Source organism: Somniosus microcephalus, chromosome 4, assembly GCF_052327205.1.
Source record: "Somniosus microcephalus isolate GS21.2 chromosome 4, FLI_Smic_1.0, whole genome shotgun sequence".
Taxonomy (NCBI): domain Eukaryota; kingdom Metazoa; phylum Chordata; class Chondrichthyes; order Squaliformes; family Somniosidae; genus Somniosus; species Somniosus microcephalus.
Genome location: NC_140990.1, coordinates 325,633,729 through 325,653,526, shown reverse-complemented (window position 1 = coordinate 325,653,526; position 19,798 = coordinate 325,633,729). Strand labels below are relative to the sequence as shown.

Here is a 19,798-nt window from a genome sequence, read left to right as displayed (position 1 = left end):
TGAATCCTCCCACCCCCCTTCATCATTAGTTTAAAGCCCTATCTACTGCCCTAGTTATTCGGTTCGCCAGGACACTGGTCCCAGCCCGGTTTAAGTGGAGCCCGTCCCAACGGAACAGCTCCCTCTTTCCCCAGTACTGGTGCCAGTGCCCCATGAACCAAAACCCCTTCCTCCCACACCACGCTTTGAGCCACGCCTCTAATCTGTTTGTCCCAATGCCAAGTTGCGCATGGCTCAGGTAACAATCCAGAGATTATTACCTTTGAGGTTCTGCTTTTTAATTTGGATTCTAGCTCCTCAAACTCCCTCAGCAGAACCTCATTCCTAGTACTGCCTATGTCGTTGGTTCCTACATGGATCCTCCTCCTCCCACTCCAAGTTCTTCTCCATCCACGAGGAGATGTCTTTAACCCTGGCACCGGGCAGGTAACACAACCTTCGGAACTCTCGGTCACAGCTGCAGAGAACAATATCTATCCCCCTGACTATACTGTCCCCTACCACAACTACATTCCCTTTTCACTCCCCCCACTTGAATGGCCTCCTGCACCATGGTGTCATGGTCAGCTTGCTCATCCATCCTGCAGGCTTTTCCTCATCCACACAGGCAGCAAGAACCTCATACTTGTTGGACAAGGGCAAAGGTTGAGGCTCCTCCAGCACTGCACCTGGGGTCCCATTACCTGCCTGAGTTGTAGTCACACCCTCCTGTCCATGACCACTAGCCAGACCTGTACCACTACCTAACCTAAGGGGTGTGACTGTCTCCTGGATCAAAGTGTCCAGGTAACTCTCCCCAACCCTGATGCCCCGCAATGTCTGCACCTCAGAGTCCAGCTCAAAAACTCTGAGCTGAAGTTCCTCGAGATGCAGGCACTTACTGCAAAAGTGGTTGTCCGGGATCACAATGCTCTCCACAAACTCCCACATGCTGCAGTTGCGGCACACCACCTGCACTGCGATCCCTATATGACCTTGTTTTATTTAATTAAATTTAATTAAATTTGGAATTAGGTAACTTAGATTACAGTGTAGTTTCTTGACTACTTTCTTGATCTAGATAAAGTTATGTGTACTGAAATTAAATATCTACCTATAACACAAAGCGGCGGGAATCTCGGAGCGGCGGCGGCGAGGTTTAAAAGCGCAGCGGAGACCAGGTAGGCCTCAGTGCGGTGGGAATCTCGGAGCGGCAGCTACAAAAAGGCCCCAGAGGCTCAGGTAGGTTTACTAATCTCCAATCTCAGAGAGGGAGAGAAGTAAAAAGTAATCGAAGTGGGACGTCACCAGAAAGAAGGTAAGTGATTGGTTGGTGAGTATTTCTCTCTTTTTTAAACTTTAACTCTGTGGTTTATAGTTTCTAAAGTCTCTGTGGCGTAGCAGGGACTGTTTGTAAACCAGGGCCCTTAAATATACCATTTAACTGTAGTGTAATTGGTGGGATTGATTTGATTTAATTTAATTGCAATTAATTAAAGGATAAGTCATGGCAGGACAGCCCGGTACCGTGGTATGCTCCTCCTGCGCTATGTGGGAACTCAGGGACACTTCCTGTGTCCCTGACAACTATGTGTGCAGGAAGTGTGTCCAGCTGCAACTACTGGCAGACCGCATTGCAGCGCTGGAGCTGCGATTGGATACATACTGGACCATTCGCGAGGCTGAGGACGTCGTGAATAGCACGTTTAATCAGTTGGTCACACCGCAGGCAAAGGTTGGACAGGCAGAAAGGGAACGGGTGACCAACAGAGTACTAGGCACAGGCAGGTAGAGCAGGGGTCCCCTGTGGACATCCCCCTCTCAAACAGATACACCACTTTGAGTACTGTTGTGGGGGATGGCTTATCAGAGGAGGGCAGCAGCAGCCATCTTCCTGGCACCAGGGGTGGCTCTGCTGCACAGGACGGGAGGAAAAAGAAGGGTAGAGCTATAGTAATAGGGGATTCTATTGTAAGGGGAATAGATAGGCATTTCTGCGGCTGCAAACGAGACTCCAGGATGGTGCGTTGCCTCCCTGGTGCAAGGGTCAAGGATGTCTCAGAGCGGCTGCAGAACAGCTTGGAAGGGGAGGGTGAACAGCCAGTTGTTGTGGTGCATATAGGTACCAACTATATAGGTAAAAAATGGGATGAGGTCCTAAAAGCTGAATATAGGGAGTTAGGAGGCAAATTAAAAAATAGGACCTCAAAGGTAGTAATCTCAGGATTGCTACCAGTGCCATGTGCTAGTCAGAGTAGAAATAGAAGGATATTTCAGATGAATACGTGGCTAGAGGAATGGTGCGAGGGGGAGGGATTCAAATTCCTGGGACATTGGAATCGGTTCTGGGGGAGAAGGGACCAGTTCAAACCGGACGGTTTGCACCTGGGCAGGGCCGGGACCGATGTCCAAGGGGAGTGTTTGCTAGTGCTCTGGGGGAGGGTTTAAACTAAAATGGCAGGGGGTTGGGAACCTGAGCAGGGGGACAGAGGAAAGGGAAACAAGGATAAAGGCAAAAGATAGGAAGGAAAAAACAAAAGTGGGAGTCAGAGAAATCAACGGTTTAAATCAAACATGGCCACAGTAAATAATAATTCTAATAGGTCTAAGAGCATTAAAAAAACAAGCCTGAAGGCTTTGTGTCTTAATGCGAGGAGCATTCGTAATAAGGTGGATGAATTAGCTGCGCAAATAGCGGTAAATGAATATGATTTGATTGGGATTACGGAAACATGGCTCCAGGGTGGCCAAGGCTGGGGACTCAACATCCAGGGGTATTCAATGTTCAGCAAAGATAGGCAAAAAGGAAAGGGAGGTGGGATAGCATTGCTGGTTAAAGAAGGGATTAACAATTGTAAGGAAGGATATTAGCTCTGATGATGTGGAATCTGTATGGGTAGAACTGAGAAATACCAAGGGGCAGAAAACGTTAGTTGGAGTGGTATATAGACCTCCAAACAGTAATGTGGAGGTTGGGGATGGCATTAAAAGGGAAATTAGAGAAGCGTGCAATAGGGCACAGCAGTCATCATGGGTGTCTTTAATCTACATATAGGTTGGGCTAACCAAATTAGTAACAATACTGTGGAGGAGGAATTCCTGGAGTGTTTACGGGATGGTTTCCTGGACCAATATGTCGAGGAACCAACCAGAGAGCAGGCCATCTTAGACTGGGTATTATATAACGAGAAAGGATTAATTAGCAATCTTGTTGTACGAGGCCCCTTGGATCGGAGCGATCATAATATGATAGAATTCTTCATTAAGATGGAGAATGAAGTACTTGACTCAGAAACTAGGGTCCTGAATTTAAATAAAGAAAACTACGATGGTCTGAGGCACGAGTTGGGTAGGATTGATTGGGGAATGTCACTCAAAGGGTTGACGGTGGATAGACAATGGCAAACATTCAAAGACCGCATGGATGAACTACAGAATTTGTTCATCCCAGTTTGGCATAAAAATAAAACAAAAAAGGTGACTCAACCGTGGCTAACAAGGGAAATTAGGGATAGCATAAGATCCAAGGAGAGGACATATAAATTGGCCAGAAAAAGCAGTAAACCTGAGGATTGGGAGCAGTTTAGGATTCAACAAAGGAGGACAAAGGGATTAATTAAGAAAGGGAAAATAGAATATGAGAGTAAGCTTTCAGGGAACATAAAAACTGACTGTAAAAGCTTTTATAGATATGTGAAGAGAAAAAGATTGGTGAAGTCAAGCATAGGTCCCTTGCAGTCAGAATCAGGGGAATTTATAATGGGGAACAAAGAAATGGCTGACCAATTAAACACATATTTTGGTTCTGTCTTCACAAGGGAGGACACAAATAACCTCCCAGAGATGTCGGGGAACATAGGGTCTGATGAAAGGGAGGAACTGAAAAAAAATCAGTATTTGTAGGGAAATGGTGTTGGGGAAATTGATGGGATTGAAGGCCAATAAATCCCCAGGGCCTGATAATCTACATCCAAGGGTATTTAAGGAAGTGGCCCTAGAAATAGTAGATGCATTGCTGATCATCTTCCAACATTCGACAGAATCTGGAACAGTACCCATGGATTGGAGGGTAGATAATGTTACCCAACTATTCAAAAAAGGTGGTAAAGAGAAAACGGGGAATTACAGGCCGTTAAGCCTGACATCGGTAGTGGGGAAAATGCTAGAGTCCATTATAAAAGATGTAATAGCAGAGCACTTGGAAAACAGTGACAGGATCGGACAAAGTCAACATGGATTTACAAAATGTAAATCGTGCTTGACTAATCTACTGGAATTTTTTGAGGATGTAACTAGTAAAATAGATAAGGGAGAACCAGTGGATGTGGTGTATTTGGACTTTCAGAAGGCTTTCGATAAGGTCCCGCATGAGAGATTAGCATGTAAAGTTAAGGCACATGGGATTGGGAGCAAGGTATTGACTTGGATAGAGAACTGGTTGGCAGACAGAAAACAAAGAGTTGGAATAAACGGGTCTTTTTCCGAATGGCAGGTAGTGACTAGTGGGGTACCGCAGGGATCGGTCCTTGGACCCCAGCTATTCACAATATATATTAATGATCTAGACAAGGGAACTACATGTAATATTGCCAAATTTGCAGATGACACAAAGCTGGGTGGGCGTGTGTGCTGTGAGGAGGATGCCGAGAAACTACAGGATGATTTGGACAGGTTGGGTGATTGGGCAGAAGCATGGCAGATGCAATATAATGTGGATAAATGTGAGGTTATCCACTTTGATGGCAAAAACAGGAAGGCAGATTATTATCTGAATGGCAATAGATTGGGAGAAGTGGAAATGCAACGAGACCTGGGTATCCTTGTGCACCAGTCGCTGAAGGTAAGCATGCAGGTGCAGCAGTCGGTTAAGAAGGCAAATGGTATGTTGGCCTTCGTAACGAGAGGGTTTGAGTACATGAACAAGGTTTTCTTGCTGCAGTTGTACAGGGCCTTGGTGAGTCCACATCTTGAGTATTGTGTGCAGTTTTGGTCACCTTACCTGAGGAAGGATGTTCTTGCCATGGAAGGAGTTCAGCGAAGATTCACCAGGCTGATACCTGGGATGGCAGCAATGATGTATGAGGAGAGATTGGGACTAATGGACTTGTACTCGCTGGAGTTTAGAAGAATGAGAGGGGATCTCATCGAAACTTATAAAATTCTGACAGGACTGGACAGACTAGATGCAGGAAGGATATTCCCGATGGTCGGGGAGTCCAGAACCAGGGGTCACAGCCTAAGGATAAGGGGTAGGCCATTTAGGACAGAAATGAGGAGGAATTTCTTCACCCAGAGAGTGGTGAACCTGTGGAATTCTCTAGCACAGAAGGCAGTAGAGGCCAGTACATTAAATATATTCAAGAAGGAGTTGGATATATTTCTTAAGGCTAAAGGGATCAAGGGGTATGGGGAGAAAGCAGGGACCGGTTACTGAACTTGAATGATCAGCCATGATCGCATTGAATGGCGGAGCAGACTCGAGGGGATGAATGGCCTACTCCTGCTCCTATCTTCTATGTTTCTATGTCTATGTTTCACTACAAGTAATGTAGCCAAAAAGCAACAACTCCTTCCCCCTCTTCTCTGAATTCCCACTCTTTCCAAATTCCCAAATAAAATGTTCAAGTCCACTCCATTTAATCCCGCTCTGGGCAGACCACTCTGTTTTCTGCAGAAATGTTTACTTTTATACTCTAGGAGCCTCACCCAATTTACAAGTGTTAACTCGGCTCCCCTGCTCCCTGTGATTAGCGTCGATTCAAGACAAGCACTTACAGTTAACTGCCACTGGCAGGCAGCTTCTGTTAACTACAATTTTTAAAGTTCTAGGTTAAAATCAAAATCTTAAACTAAATTTCACTTTTTACAGCTTCTACCTGCCCAATAATTACCAGAAATTCTTACTCTTTCCAAATTCCCGAATAAAACACTCTGTTCAAGTCCACTCCGTTTAATCCCGCTCTGTGCAGACCGCTCTGTGCTCTGCAGAAATGTTTACTTTTACACACTTTTATATTTTTGCTCCCATGCACAGTGAAAGCTTGTGAGTACCAGGTATAGGATTCTCGACAGAAATTCCCTTATTTACCATTTTAATAGTGATGGAGGAGGAAAAAGAGCAGTACAGGATGGAGGAAAGAAAAGTGAGGCAACACCTGAGGAGGATGCGTCCGAGGAGATAGGACCTTCCTCCCCCCGAAAGAATTTACAGGCCATGCAGATCTGATGAAGATCTCAGCGAGGACTTCTGTATGAGAAGAGATTGCTTGATCAAAGAGACAATAGGGGAGCTGTGCCAGCTACTACATGAACATAGGAACAGGAGTAGGCCATTCAGCTCCTCGAACCTGTTCCACCAATGAGATCAGCACTATCCTTTAGTGTTGCAGGCGGCAGTTGATTTCCTCATATCACCATGTGAAGAACCAGTAGGGATAGGCTGTTCTGTATCCTAACTCCATCCACCCGTCTTGACTCCATATCCCTTAATACCCTTGGCTAGCAAAAATCTACCGACCGCAGATTTAAAATTATTAATTGAGCTAGCATCCACTACGTTTTGTGGGAGAGAGTTCCACACTTCTACCAGCCTTTGTGTGGAGAAATGTTTGATAACTTCTCTGCTGAATGGCCTGGCTATGATTTTAAGGTTATGTCCACTTGTCCCCAGTGAAAATAGTGGCCCGTAATTTCCGATCGGAGGCTTCCTGCGTGCGAGGGCCTCCTATCGGAAAAAAATCTACAACCATACCTGAGGGTTCCCGAGGTCCGGAAACTTCCACTCCTGGGCCTCTCCACAGTCGGAATGCGCAGGGCCCACGTATCCCAGGGGCGCAGGCGGTTCGTAAGCGTCCCTGGGATCACATGGGCCAGGCCAGCCAATAGGAGAAGGGAATCTCCCTGCATACTTTTGACAGATAGCCCTGTCAAATATATGAATGGAGATCACTTCAAAAACACAGTAAAACATTAAATAATTTTTTTTAATCACGTTTTTAAAATGAATTAAAATTACCATAAATTAAATATTTTAAACAAAAATTTTAATTTTTGAAAAAAATAATTGAAGTCTTTTACAGGGCTAAAAATAAACTTAGCTTTTTTAAAAGTAGTTTTAAATTATAAATGAGTGAAATTTTTAAATTTTTTTAACTTTTTTAAAACTCTTATGCTGGTACAAGCAGGTCTTACACCTGCTTTTACCAGGCGTAAGATTTCTAAGGGTTTTCAGTGGGCAGAGGGTCTCCAGAAAGCGGAACTCTCCCCCCGCAGAGGCCCTTCTCCAGGGCAGGCGTCCGATCTGTCAAGAGCATTCTTGACAGATCGGAAATGCCGGTTTTCAGCGCATGCGCTTGGCATGCTGAAACCGGCATTTCCAATGTCCCTACGGGTGTGTACACACCCATAGGCATCGGAAAATACGGGCCAGTATCTCTCCATCTACCCTAATGATTCCTTTCAAATCTGAAAAAACCTCAATCAAATCCCCGCTTAACCTTCTGAATGTTTATTTCAAGCCGTCATGGGGGACCTGTGTAATATCACACAGGGTGCCACCTGGGCAATTGCTATACTTTTGTTAAGAACTGGGGTATCTATCCGTCAGACATGACAGGCAGAAAGAAGCGTGATCAGACCATTAACGTGTTGCTGGGTTCTCTAAATGCAGAGTGTAACAGATGCCACCCACCACGCTACTGCAAGCTCCTACCATTAACCCTCTCACCTTTCTGAACAGGAAGGGGTTCCCACGCCTTGAATGTCCAGATTGTGTGACCAGATGTCAAGAATCCCTCGCAGGAATGCCTAGTTTGCTGGAGGTTTCCATGATGCATCCATCCACAGGAATTCGCCCTTCTCCGAGCACTTTCAGGAATGGTACACACTTTACGTCTCTCACACCATTGGACCATTAATGGATTATTGGCATGTGGGCTGCCACCGCCTACATTATCATAGAATCATACAGCACAGAGGGGGGCCATTTGGCCCATCGTGACTGTGCCGGCTCTTTGAAAGAGCTATCCAATGAATCCCATTCCCTTGCCCTTTCCCCATAGCCCTGCACATTTTTCCTTTTCCTCTCAGTTCTGGTGTCATCCTTGTGAATCTTTTTCTTGCACCTTCTCCAGTGCCTCCATATCCTCTTTATAATATGGAGACCAGCGCTGTGCACAGTCTAGTACAGTACCGGAGTCTCAATTTAAACAGGAGTGCAATTAAAATGCTGCTGAGCAGAGTGAGCGTTGATAGTACCACAGGGACAATTTCTCCCATGATCAGGCGGGTGGGAAGAAATAGAACGTCAGGAATCGGGTGAGGGTGGAGTAGCAGGGGCCTGTAAATAATGTAGCGTTCTAATTTGAGCTGCCACACACTGCGAAATAACTTGTTTTCTCCAATTTCCCAGAACGACTGCCATTTGAAAATATAGCAAAAAAAATATTTTACTGCGGAAAATAATTCGCTGGATAATGTTCAAGCAATGCGTCAAGTTTTTCTCTGTGAACTGCAGCTTTGGAGTCATTTGTTTGTGCACACTGTTATATTCAATCTATTACCAGCGTGTAATCAGCCATGCACGACAACAAAGAACGAAAAGTGGGTAATTTCAAGGTCTTAAAGGCAATGTTGTCCTCATGAAAGAAGCGTTTCATAGAATCAGATAATCATACAGCACAGGAGGGGGCCTTTCGGCCCATCGTGCCTATGCTGGCTCCTTTGAAAGAGCTGTCAAACTGGTCCCGCTCTTTCCCCATAACCCTGACAATTTTTACTTTTCAAGTATTTATCCAATTCCCTTTTGAAAGTTACTACTGAATCTGCTTCCACCGCCCTTTCAGGCAGCGCGTTACAGATCACAACTTGCTGCATAAAAAGAAATTCTCCTCATCAGCCCCCCCCGCCCCCCCCGGTTCTTTTGTCAGTATGTAATCTAAAATGCTTTTGATTTGATTCATAGAAAGTTTACAACACAGAAGAAGGCCGTTCGGCCCATCGAGCCCGTGCCGGCTCTCTGCAAGAGCACTTCAGCAGTCCCACTCCCCCGCCCTTTCCCCGGAGCCCTGCAAATTTTTGTCCTTCAGATACTTATCCAACTCCCCTTTGAAAGCCATGATAGAATCTGCCTCCACCACCCTTTCAGGCAGTGCATTCCAGATCCTAACCACTCGCTGCGTAAAAATGTTTTTCCTCATGTTGCCTTTGGTTCTTTTGCCAATCACCTAGAATCTGTGTCCTCTGGTTCGCGACCCTTCAGCCAATGGGAACAGTTTCTCTCTCTCTACTCTGTCCAGACCCCTCATGATTTTGAACACCTCTATCAAATCTCCTCTCAAACTTCACTGCTCCAAGGAGAACAACCCCAGCTTCTCCAGTCTATCCACGTAACTGAAGTCCCTCATTCCTGGAATCATTCTTGTAAATCTTTTCTGCACCCTCTCTAAGGCCTTCACATCCTTCTTAAAGTGCGGTGCCCAGAATTGGACACAATACTCCAGTCGAGGCCGAACCAATGTTTTATAAAGGTTCATCATAAATTCCTTGCTTTTGTACTCAATGCCTCTATTTATGAAGCCCAGTATCCCATATGCTTTTTTAACCACTTTCTCAACCTGCCCTGCCACCTTCAACGATTTGTGCATATATACCCCCAGGTCTCTCTGTTCATGCACCCCCTTTAGGATTGTTATATTGACTCTCCTCATTCTTCCTACCAAAATGTATTACTTCGCACTTTTCTGCATTAAATTTCATCTGCCACGTGTCCGCCCTTTTCACCAGCCTATCTATGTCTTCCTGAAGTCTATCACTATACTCCTCACTGTTCACTGTACTTCCAAGTTTTGTGACATATGCAAATTTTGAAATTGTGCCCTGTACTCCCAAGTCCAAGTCATTAATATATATCAAGAAAAGCAGTGGTCAGAGAACCGACCCCTGGGGAACACCACTGTACACCTTCCTCCAGTCCAAAAAACAACCGTTTACCACCACTCACTGTTTCTTGTCACTTAGCCAATTTCCTACCCATGCTGCCACTGTCCCTTTTATTCCATAGGCTTCAGTTTTGCTGGTAACCCTATTATGTGGCACTTTATCTGACGAAAAGTCATCGACCTGAAACGTTACCTCTGTTTCTCTCTCCACAGATGCTGCCCGACCTTCTGAGTATTTCCAGCATTTTCTGTTTTTATATAAGAGCAGAATGATTGTTGTTTTTTTTTACTGAGAAGCCCAGGTGATGAGCCAAGGGCACAATGCAAGAGAGTGACGAGGTTACAAAGAGAAGATTGGATAACTCAAGGTATAGTGGCTGGGCGGTGACCATCTTGGGTTTGCAAGCACAATGTAATAGCATAAATCATGTTGAAACACATCATCATGTGATATGTGCATTTCGAGTCAGTTTCACACTCTTTATGGAAAGACAATGGGCCGGATTTTGCTGTAAGAATCAGCGCTCGCCATAATTAAGGAGTTAATCGGACAGCAACTTCTGGTGTCCGCACATGCAGAGATAAGCACGGAAATCGGGAAGTTGCTGTCCAAGTTGCCCTGCTTCTCCACAAGCTTCGCTACGCCGGTACCTCGCCCAGAGACTCGGCATTCACACACATGTAACGGCGTGAAGTTGGGGTACTTACCCATTAGATACTCCTGTTTCTGAGCTGTGATTTCCATGTCATTCTCTGTAAACACCCCAGAAAAGGTTAGGGCTTGTCCGTTCAAGTGTAAGTGAATTTTTAATGCCGTGCTAAGTTGTAATTACAATCTCTCTGCCGAACGTTTGTTTAATGCTGACCGCAAAACCTGGGCCATAGAATTATAGGAAAATTAAAATGTGGAAGAAGGCTGTTGGCCCAACCAGTCCGTGTTGGTGTTGCAATTTTAAAATTCTCGTCCTTTTTTTCAAATCGCCCCTCCCTATCTCTGTAACCGCCTCCAACCCTCTGAGATCCCTGTGCTCCTCCAATTCTGGCTTCTTGTGCAACCTGATTTTAAATCGCTCCACCATTGGTGGCCGTGCCTTCAGCCACCTGGGCACTAAGCTCTGGAATTCCCTCCCTAAATCGCTCCGCCTCTCTCTCCTCCATTAAGATGCTCCTTAGAACCTACCTCTTTCATCTGCCCTAACATCTCCTTATGTGGCTCAGTGTCATAATTTTGTCTGATGACGCTCCTGTGAAGCGCCTTGGGCCGTTTTACTACGTTAAAGGCGCTATATAAATACAAGTTATTGTTGTTGTTGTTGCTTATCTTCCATGTGAGCACAGTCCCAATCCCATGCGCCAGCTTTGTTCCCCTATCCCTTGATTTGCTCATTTCCTTCAACCAGCCCTCTAACCTATTCTTAAATGTTGACATTGTCTCAGCTTCAAACACTCGGTAATGCAACAGCCTCATGAGTGGAAAAACGTTTCTGCTTGCAGATTGTAGAAGGAAGAGAGGTAAGGATTAGAGTTGTGAACTTCTGGGAATAAAGACATTTCCGTAGGAGATGGTGCGCTTGTTGTATGTGAGAGGAGAATGTGGGCCGAATGTGCTGCAGTTCCGTTTGAAGAGCCCTTGATGGCGATCGGTCGGCCAGGCTACAGCACATTCTACTGATCGGAGTCTTGGGTAGTCTCTATGCATTAAACATTTACATTTTTCAAAATTAATTCCTGGGATCTGGGCGTCGCTGGCAAGTCCAGCATTTATTGCCCATCCCTAATTGCCCTTGAGAAGATGGTGGTGAGCTGCCTATTTAAACCGCTGCAGTCCGTGTGGTGAAGGTACTCCCACAGTGCTGTTAGGGATGACGTTCCAGGAGTTTGACGATGAAGGAACGGCGATGTATTTCCAAGTCAGGACGGTGTGTGACTTGGAGGGGAACTTGGAGGTGGTGGTGTTCCCATGCGCCTGCTGCCCTTGTCCTTCAAGGTGGGATTGAGGTGGGGCTGTCAAAGTAGCCTTGGCAAGTGCTGTGATCTGCCCATTGATCATTTGTTGCTGCCTGGGACCATTCTCGGTTAAGGGATTCTGTGAAAGACGTTTCTGATTGAATGTAAATAGAACTATTGATGCCAATGAGTTATCACTGAATAACATATTTTATCCACACAAACAGTACGTTCACATATGTGGCACAAAGGTACATTTTTTTGAATCAATTTTCTGTTTGACTTTATTCTGAAGTAATGCCTCAGCTGATATTAAGCACAGGTCTCATAAAATGAATATTTCAGTTAATTAAATCAGAGCAGTTTCAGGACAGCGTCACTGAAATGTGTAATTATTGTGCTGTTAAATTTGTAATAAACTGAAGTGCTACCACAATTCAATTTACTCACGAATAGCGATGGGAATAGCCTTGGAAATAAATGTCTATTAATTTGATGATCTTTGGGAATACGGCTGCGTTTGATTGTATTGCCATGGAGCTGGTGAACGTTTGATGAGATTTTAGGCGTATTTTTATATCGAAAACTGAACGCTTCCAATTTCGATTCAGAAGCTTTTTAAAAAAAAATTGTTTTAATCAAGACTCAGGAAGAATTCTGCCCAATTTATGGTGTCGTGCAGGTTGGTTGGTCACTATTCCTGGTACAAATTGCAATCGTAGGTTGTGCAAAATAATTCCCCTTCTTGTTTCTCTCGCTCCCGTTGTTGCCAATGTATAATGGGGGGAGGCGGGTGCGAATCGGGCACAATGGTTGACGATTCGCTATCGACCTTTTTGCCCCCTCCGCCGCCGGCTGCATTCAAAATGCAAACGAATTTGGTAAAGGGGGCAACAAGCAGGTGTCAGGCCCCTTATTTGAATATGCAGAGGACCTAACGCCTGTTTCAGGCACGGGCCCCGGATGCCTCTTTTGTTGCCTGTACCAATATGGCGGACGACGCACTTCCAGCTCTGAACGCTCGCGCGCACGCCGCTCCGCCATTTTGGACCCCTCCAAAACGGGCACAGCGCCAGCAGATTTCTGGGCCACCGTGCCCTGACCACTAGTGGAGTGTGCGGAGCGTAACATTGCATGATTGACAAGGGCATCTTCAGAGTTCTTTGCAGTTGCTTTCAGCACTCAGTCTTGTCACTGTCTAAAGATCTGGCGATACCCTATATTGGTTCTGGATGTTCTGTGACATCCAAGGACAGATAAGCTTATTGCTTTCATTAATCCTTCTGTGTTTGATACGATAGTTCTCAAACGTAACATCACCAGCACAATTGAACCTACAGGCCTGTACACGAGTTTGCAAAGCTATTTCGTCAGCCACTGTACAAAACTTTCTTTTCTGCAATTCGTTTCATTGTCTCTCCTTTTATATCATTTTTTTTTTAGAAGGCAAGTAAAGACTCCTTTTTGTGGTAACTTTTGCAAGCCACACATTCTGCATTCTTGCACAAGAATTTGTTGCCAGGGATTTTTTATTTCTCACTGATTTTCTCCCATTCCTTAGAAGTATGTCGCCTACCATCTACAAGGCACAAGTCAGGAGTGTGATGGAATACTCTCCACTTGCCTGGGCGAGTGCAGCTCCAACAACACTCAAGAAGCTCGACACCATCCAGGACAAAGCAGCCCGCTTGATTGGCACCCCATCCACCACCTTAAACATTCACTCCCTCCACCACCGGCGTACCGTGGCTGTAGTATACACCATCTACAAGATGCACTGCAGCAACTCGCCAAGACTTCTTCGGCAGCACCTCCCAAACCCGCGACCTCTACCACCTAGAAGGGCAAGGGCAGCAGGCGCATGGGAACACCACCACCTCCAAGTTCCCCTCCAATTCACACACCAACCTGACTTAGAAATATATCGCCGTTCCTTCATCGTCGCTGGGTCAAAATCCTGGAACTCCCTCCCTAACAGCACTGTGGGAGCACCTACACCACACGGACTGCAGCGGTTCAAGAAGGCAAGAAGGCGGCTCACCACCACCTTCTTGACAGCAACTAGGGATGGGCAATAAATGCTGGCCTTGTCAGTGACGCCCAGATCCCATAAGCGAATAAATAAAAAAGGTGCGGTTTCACTATCACCAGGGTTCACATGTGACATTTGACGCTGAGGCTGGGTTTTCCTAATCCCGTTGCAGTCGTGTCGGGGTGGAACTTCCACCCACCCCGCCGCCATGATCCCGGTCTAGTTTCCTCCCTCAGGCCTGTTTAAGCATATAGGCCAATGCTCCCAGCAGGACCTCCACCACTGGGAGGGAGCTGACCGCTGTGGAGCAGGAGATAGGCACTAGAAGGCGAGGGACCTCCAATTAAAGGGGGCCTCGGAATAGTAAGTAATTGGGAGCTGAGGAGAGGGAGCAGTGTTCAGTACTGAGCTCCCTTTCACCCCAGAAAGGACGTCATCGGGCCTTCCGTCATCGCTCAAGGGGCTAACGCCACCCATTGTTGTTGTCTCTCACTGATCTCTGGGGTTGGCAGAATCAACGGGGGTAGGAAGAGAAACTGAGCAGCTTCTCAGGCCCCATCTCCCTGCCATCATACACATGCAGCAGCACGGTGACGGGGAGGCCAGTGACATTCCCGGCTGGGGAAGAGAGAGGAAAATTTAGATCCCGCCACCTGACTCTGGCAGACTATGCACCTTTTTTTGCCCCTTTTTCTCCTAAATATGAAGATGGTTTGCTTTTCTGAAATTCATTTTATGAAGGGTTTTGCTAGAACAAGTAGGAAGAAATTGTTTCCTCTGGCAAGTGGGTCGTTAACCAGAGGTTATAGATTTAAAATAATTGGCACTAGAGGGAAAATGAGGAGAATTTTTTTCCACACAGAGGGTCGTTAAGATCTGGAATGGACTACCTGAAAGAGTGGTGGGAACAGATTCCATAGGAACTTTCAAAAGGCAATTGGACATGGACTTGAATAGTATTAATTTCCAGGCTTATGGGGAAAAAGCTGGGGTGTGGGACTAAATTGGACAGGTCTTTCCAAGAACCGGTACAGGCGCGATGGGCCAAATGGCCTCCTTCTGTGCTGTAAGATTCTATGATCTCCAGCTTCTCCTGTAAGAATTCGCAATAATTTACAGTTCTGAAGATTCATTTTTTTGATTAAAGGATCCCTGAGCGATGTGCTTTTAAATTTCCAGGGATAAAATGGCAGTCACCACATGGCCGAGACAAAAGAGGCTTGGAATGCAGCTTTCTGTGTCTGGAAGTAAGGTTCAATGAAGACAAAGGCCAATGCTTTGTTTACAAAGCAACTGAATGCTATTAGCATTTGTTTGTATATCGAGTGGATACAAAGGAAACTGCAGAAGAGACTTTTGCACCTTGAATGGGAATCGTTCAAGATTTGAATGGGTTTTAAATCACCCAGCGCTGGACAATAGAGCAGCTGTATCTCCCTTTTGTTATTGGACCCTTTTGGGTGGGGAATTTTGCACACAGCCCTTGCAAGGCAGAACGGCAGGGGGGCTCACCAGGTATAAAGATAGATGCTGAAGCTATCTCGCTCTCTTGACTTCCTGGGACCATAGGTGAGCTCTCTCTCTCTCTCTCTTCGTTGGACCACAGGTGAGCAGAGTTTCTGGCTCCTCAACAAGGCAACCTAGCAGGAGTTTGGGGTGGTGATTTAAGGGAATTGCTAAGATTGTTTAAATAACATTGTAGCCATTGTATCCCTCGTTTTCGCCATCTGCAACCCCCCTGTTATATAGTTTTACAATTTTACTGTGTTCGTGTGGGATAGTTTGATATTTTGATTATAGTTTCTTTCAGTTAATAAAGCTTGATTTTTTTGCTCTCATCCAAACCACTTGTTCCGTTTTAATATCATTAATTATAAGTTCCTCCACTCAGAACTAAAGGAGGGGTAGCGATTCGAAACCGCTGTTTGTAAATTGGTTTAGAGTGCAGCAGCAAAAAGACTGCTGGCCAGGTAGATTACCTTAAACCAGTTTAAAAGAAGCCCCCGGAATCCTTACACTATGATCTCCAGCTTCTCCGAGGGCTATGACTGACCGCGGCTGTGGTTCTGGAAACTGCTCCATGGGTTACAGCGACTACTTTCATCCCGCATCAAATCTACCGCTTCTGACCTCCAAAGTTTACCTTCATAATCGTCAGCACATTATGTTAAATGTGCCACCACCCATTGTGTAAAGAGCCTTTCTCCCTTCCACATGCATTACGTGCCTCAGTGGAAATTTCCCGCATCAATCAAGAGCTCCCAAACATTGCAGCCCACTCTAAAATCTTTTCTGTGCTGGGAGGTCAAGTCCATTGGAAGTAAATCTAAGTAACTGACACTTAGTTTAGCTGCCAGTGAAGTATATAAGAATAAACCCATTTGTGCAACTCGATTTTTGTAAGCCCTTGAATAACATAATGGCTGTAGAACATTAAAAGGATGTACTGTGGCACATCTCAATGCAGATGCGCAGAGATCAAAAGACCCTTTCTTTCCTACCTACAAATAGCTGGCTGTTGAGCTGTAAGTGGATGTGTCCGTCATCTGGGGCCTGTTGAGCCTTTCTCGGCAGGTGATCCATTTGAAGGGATGCCTCTTTGATATTTCGCTCTGCCCGGACATAATGCCACTGATTGTTGCTCAAGTGTGTGGACGACTTCACAATAACCTCAGACGGACCATTACCCACATCGAACGAGAACACCACTTCCACTGGGGCTGTAAAATCGCAAATAGTGACGTTAGTCTCTGAACATAATGTTCCACCTAAGCAAAGTACACTTTATTACTATATAAAGAAAGAAATAATTTCCATCTATATAGCGCCTTTCACGACCTCAGGATGTCCCAAAGTTACAGCCATTGAAGTACTTTTTGAAGTGTAGTCACTGTTGTAATTTAGGCAACGCGGCCAATTTGCGCACAGCAAGCTCCCACAAACAGCAATGTGGTAATGACCAGATGATCTGTTTTTTAGGTGTTGGTTGAGGGATAAATATTGGCTAGAACTCAACAACACCAGCAAAAACAACGTGTATTTATATAGCGCCTTTAATGTAGTAAAACGTCCCAAGGCGCGTCACAGGAGTATAATCAGACAAAAAATTTGACTCTCCTGCTCTTCCTTAAAATAGCGCTGTGGAATCATGTACGCCAACCTGAGAGAGCAGATGGGCCTTGGTTTAACGTCTCATTCAAAAGATGGCACCTCTGAGAGTGTAGCACTCCCTCAGTACTACACTGAAGCGCCAGCCTGGATCATTTTCTCAGGTCGCTGGAGTGGGCTTGAACCCACGGCCTTCTGACACTTGACTGGATTACAAGCAAAGAGCATGAGGACACAGCTAAGAACATAAGACGTAGGAGCAGGAGTCGGTCATTCGGCCCCTCGAACCTGCTCCGCCATTCAATAAGATCATGGCTGATCTGATCTTGGCCTCAACTCTATTTCCCTGCCCGCTCCCCATAACCCTCGACTCCCTTACCGTTCAAAAATCTGTCTCATCTCCACCTTGAATATATTCAATGACCCAGCCTCCACAGCTCTCTGGGGAAGAGAATTCCAAAGATTCATGACCCTCTGAGAGAAGAAATACCTCCTCATTTCCGTTTTAAATGGGTGCCCCCTTATTCTGAGACTATGCCCCCTAGTTCTAGATTCCCCCACGAGGGGAAACATCCTCCCTGCATCTACCCTGTCAAGCCCCTTCAGAATCTTATATGTTTCAATAAGATCACCTCTCATTCTTCTAAACTCCAATGAGTATAGGCCCAACCTGCTCAACCTTTCTTCATAAGACAACCCTTTCATCTCCGGAATCAACCTCGTGAACATTCTCTGAACTGCCTCCAATGCAAGCATATCCTTCCTTAAATAAGGAGACCAAAACTGTGCGCAGTACTCCAGGTGTGGTCTCACCAACACCCTGTACAGTTGTAACAGGACTTCCCTACTTTTATACTCCATTCCCTTTGCAATAAAGGCCAACACTCCATTTGGCTTCCTAATTACTTGCTGTACCTGCATGCTAACTTTTTGTGATTCTTTGACAAGGACCCCCAGATCCCTCTGTACCTCAGCATTTTGTAGTCTCTCCCCATTTAATATATTAGCATGGACTGAGAATTGTTTAATGGACAGAAAGCAGAGAGTAGGAATAAACAGGACTTTTTCTGGTTGTCAGGCTGTAACTAGTGGGGTACTGCAAGGATCAGTGTTGGGCCTCAGCTATTTACAATCTATATTAATGACTTAGATGAAGGGACTGAGTGTAATGTATCCAAGTTTGCTGATGATACAAAGTTAGGTGGGAAAGTAAGCTGTGAGGAGGACGCAAAGAGGCTGCAGAGAGCTATAGATAGGTTGACTGAATGGGCAAGATCATGGCAAATGGAATACAATGTGGGGAAGTGTGAAGTTATCCACCTTGGTAGGAAAAACAAAAAGCAGAATATTTTTTGCGTGGCGAGAGACTGGGAAATGTTAGCATTCAGAGGGACCTGGGTGTCCTTGTACAGAAAGTTAACATGCAGGTACAGCAAGCAATTAGGAAAGCAAATGGTATGTTAACTTTTGTTACAAAGGGATTAGAGTATAAGAGTAAAGAAGTCTTACTACAATTATACAGGGCATTGGTGAGGCCACACCTGGTGTACTGTGTACAGTTCTGGTCTCCTTACCTAAGGAAAGACATACTGCCTTAGAGGGATTGCAGCAAAGGTTCACTAGACTGGTTCCTGGGATGAGGGGGTTGCCCTATGAGGAGAGATGGAGTAGACTAGGCCTGTATTTCCTAGAGCTTAGAAGAATGAGATGCGATCTAATTGAAACATATAAAATTCTTAAGGGGCTTGACAGGGATAATGCTGGGAAAATGTTTCCCCTGGCTGGGGAGTCTAGAACACGGGGTCACAGTCACAGAATAAGGGTTAGGCCATTTAGGACTGAGATGAGGAGAAATTTCTTCACTCAGGGTGGTGAATCTTTGGAATTCTCTACCCCAAAGGGCTGTGGAGGCCCAGTCATTGAATATATTCAAGACAGAGATCGATAAGATTTTTGGAAACTAATGGAATTAAGGGATATGGGGATCAGGCGGGAAAAGTGGAGTTGAGGTAGAAGATCGGCCATGATCTTACTGAATGGCGGAGCAGGCTCGAGGGGTCGAATGGCCGACTCCTGCTCCTATTTCCTATGTTCTTATGATATAGTGCAAGTACTACCATAACACTCTCCAAAAAAATGCCCTGAAATTTCTGGGCATGTCTTGTGGGGGTGGATCTGAAGCAGAGCAGGATTTGCTCCCCGCCCCAGCTCCCCGCCTCCGCAGTAGTAGGTTTCATTTAATTATAGGGGTTGTTCATGTACCCCACACCGATACAATCGGGCCTGCGGAGTTGGGGAGGGGGTTGACACCGCTTTAGGACTGCGGGCTGTGGAAGGCAAAAGCAGAAGTACCTAAAAAAAATCTTCTTCGGCCAATCTTTTTGTTTTATTCGCTTATGGGATCTGGGTGTCGCTGGCAAGGCCTGCATTTATTGCCCATCCCTTGAGAAGGTGGTGGTGAGCCGCCATCTTGAACCGCTGCAGTCCGTGCGGTGAAGGTACTCCCACAGTGCTGTTAGGGAGGGAGTTCCAGGATTTTGACCCAGCGACAATGAAGGAACGGCCGATATACTTCTAAGTCAGGATGGTGTGTGACTTGGAGGGGAACTTGGAGGTGGTGGTGTTCCCATCCGCCTGCTGCCCTTGTCCTTCTAGGTGGAAGAGGACACGGGTTTGGGAGGTGCTGCCGAAGAGGCCTTCTGTGACCTGTTTAGCTGAACCAGGACTCGGGATTTTTACATTTTAAAATTCCGCCCCCTCCCACAGCCCTAGTAAAATGTCAGGGACTGCCATT

General features: G+C 45.6%; 1 protein-coding gene across 1 annotated transcript in view; it reads right to left on the bottom strand.

Moving 5' to 3' along the window:
- Positions 1–19,798, bottom strand: part of LOC147120676 (contactin-associated protein-like 5) — a 665,277-nt gene that overhangs the window by 312,036 nt on the left and 333,443 nt on the right. The window contains exon 14 of the mRNA XM_085986858.1: positions 16,398–16,616. Within this exon, the coding sequence (XP_085842984.1) occupies positions 16,398–16,616 (219 nt within the window). The remainder of the gene's footprint in view (positions 1–16,397; positions 16,617–19,798) is intronic.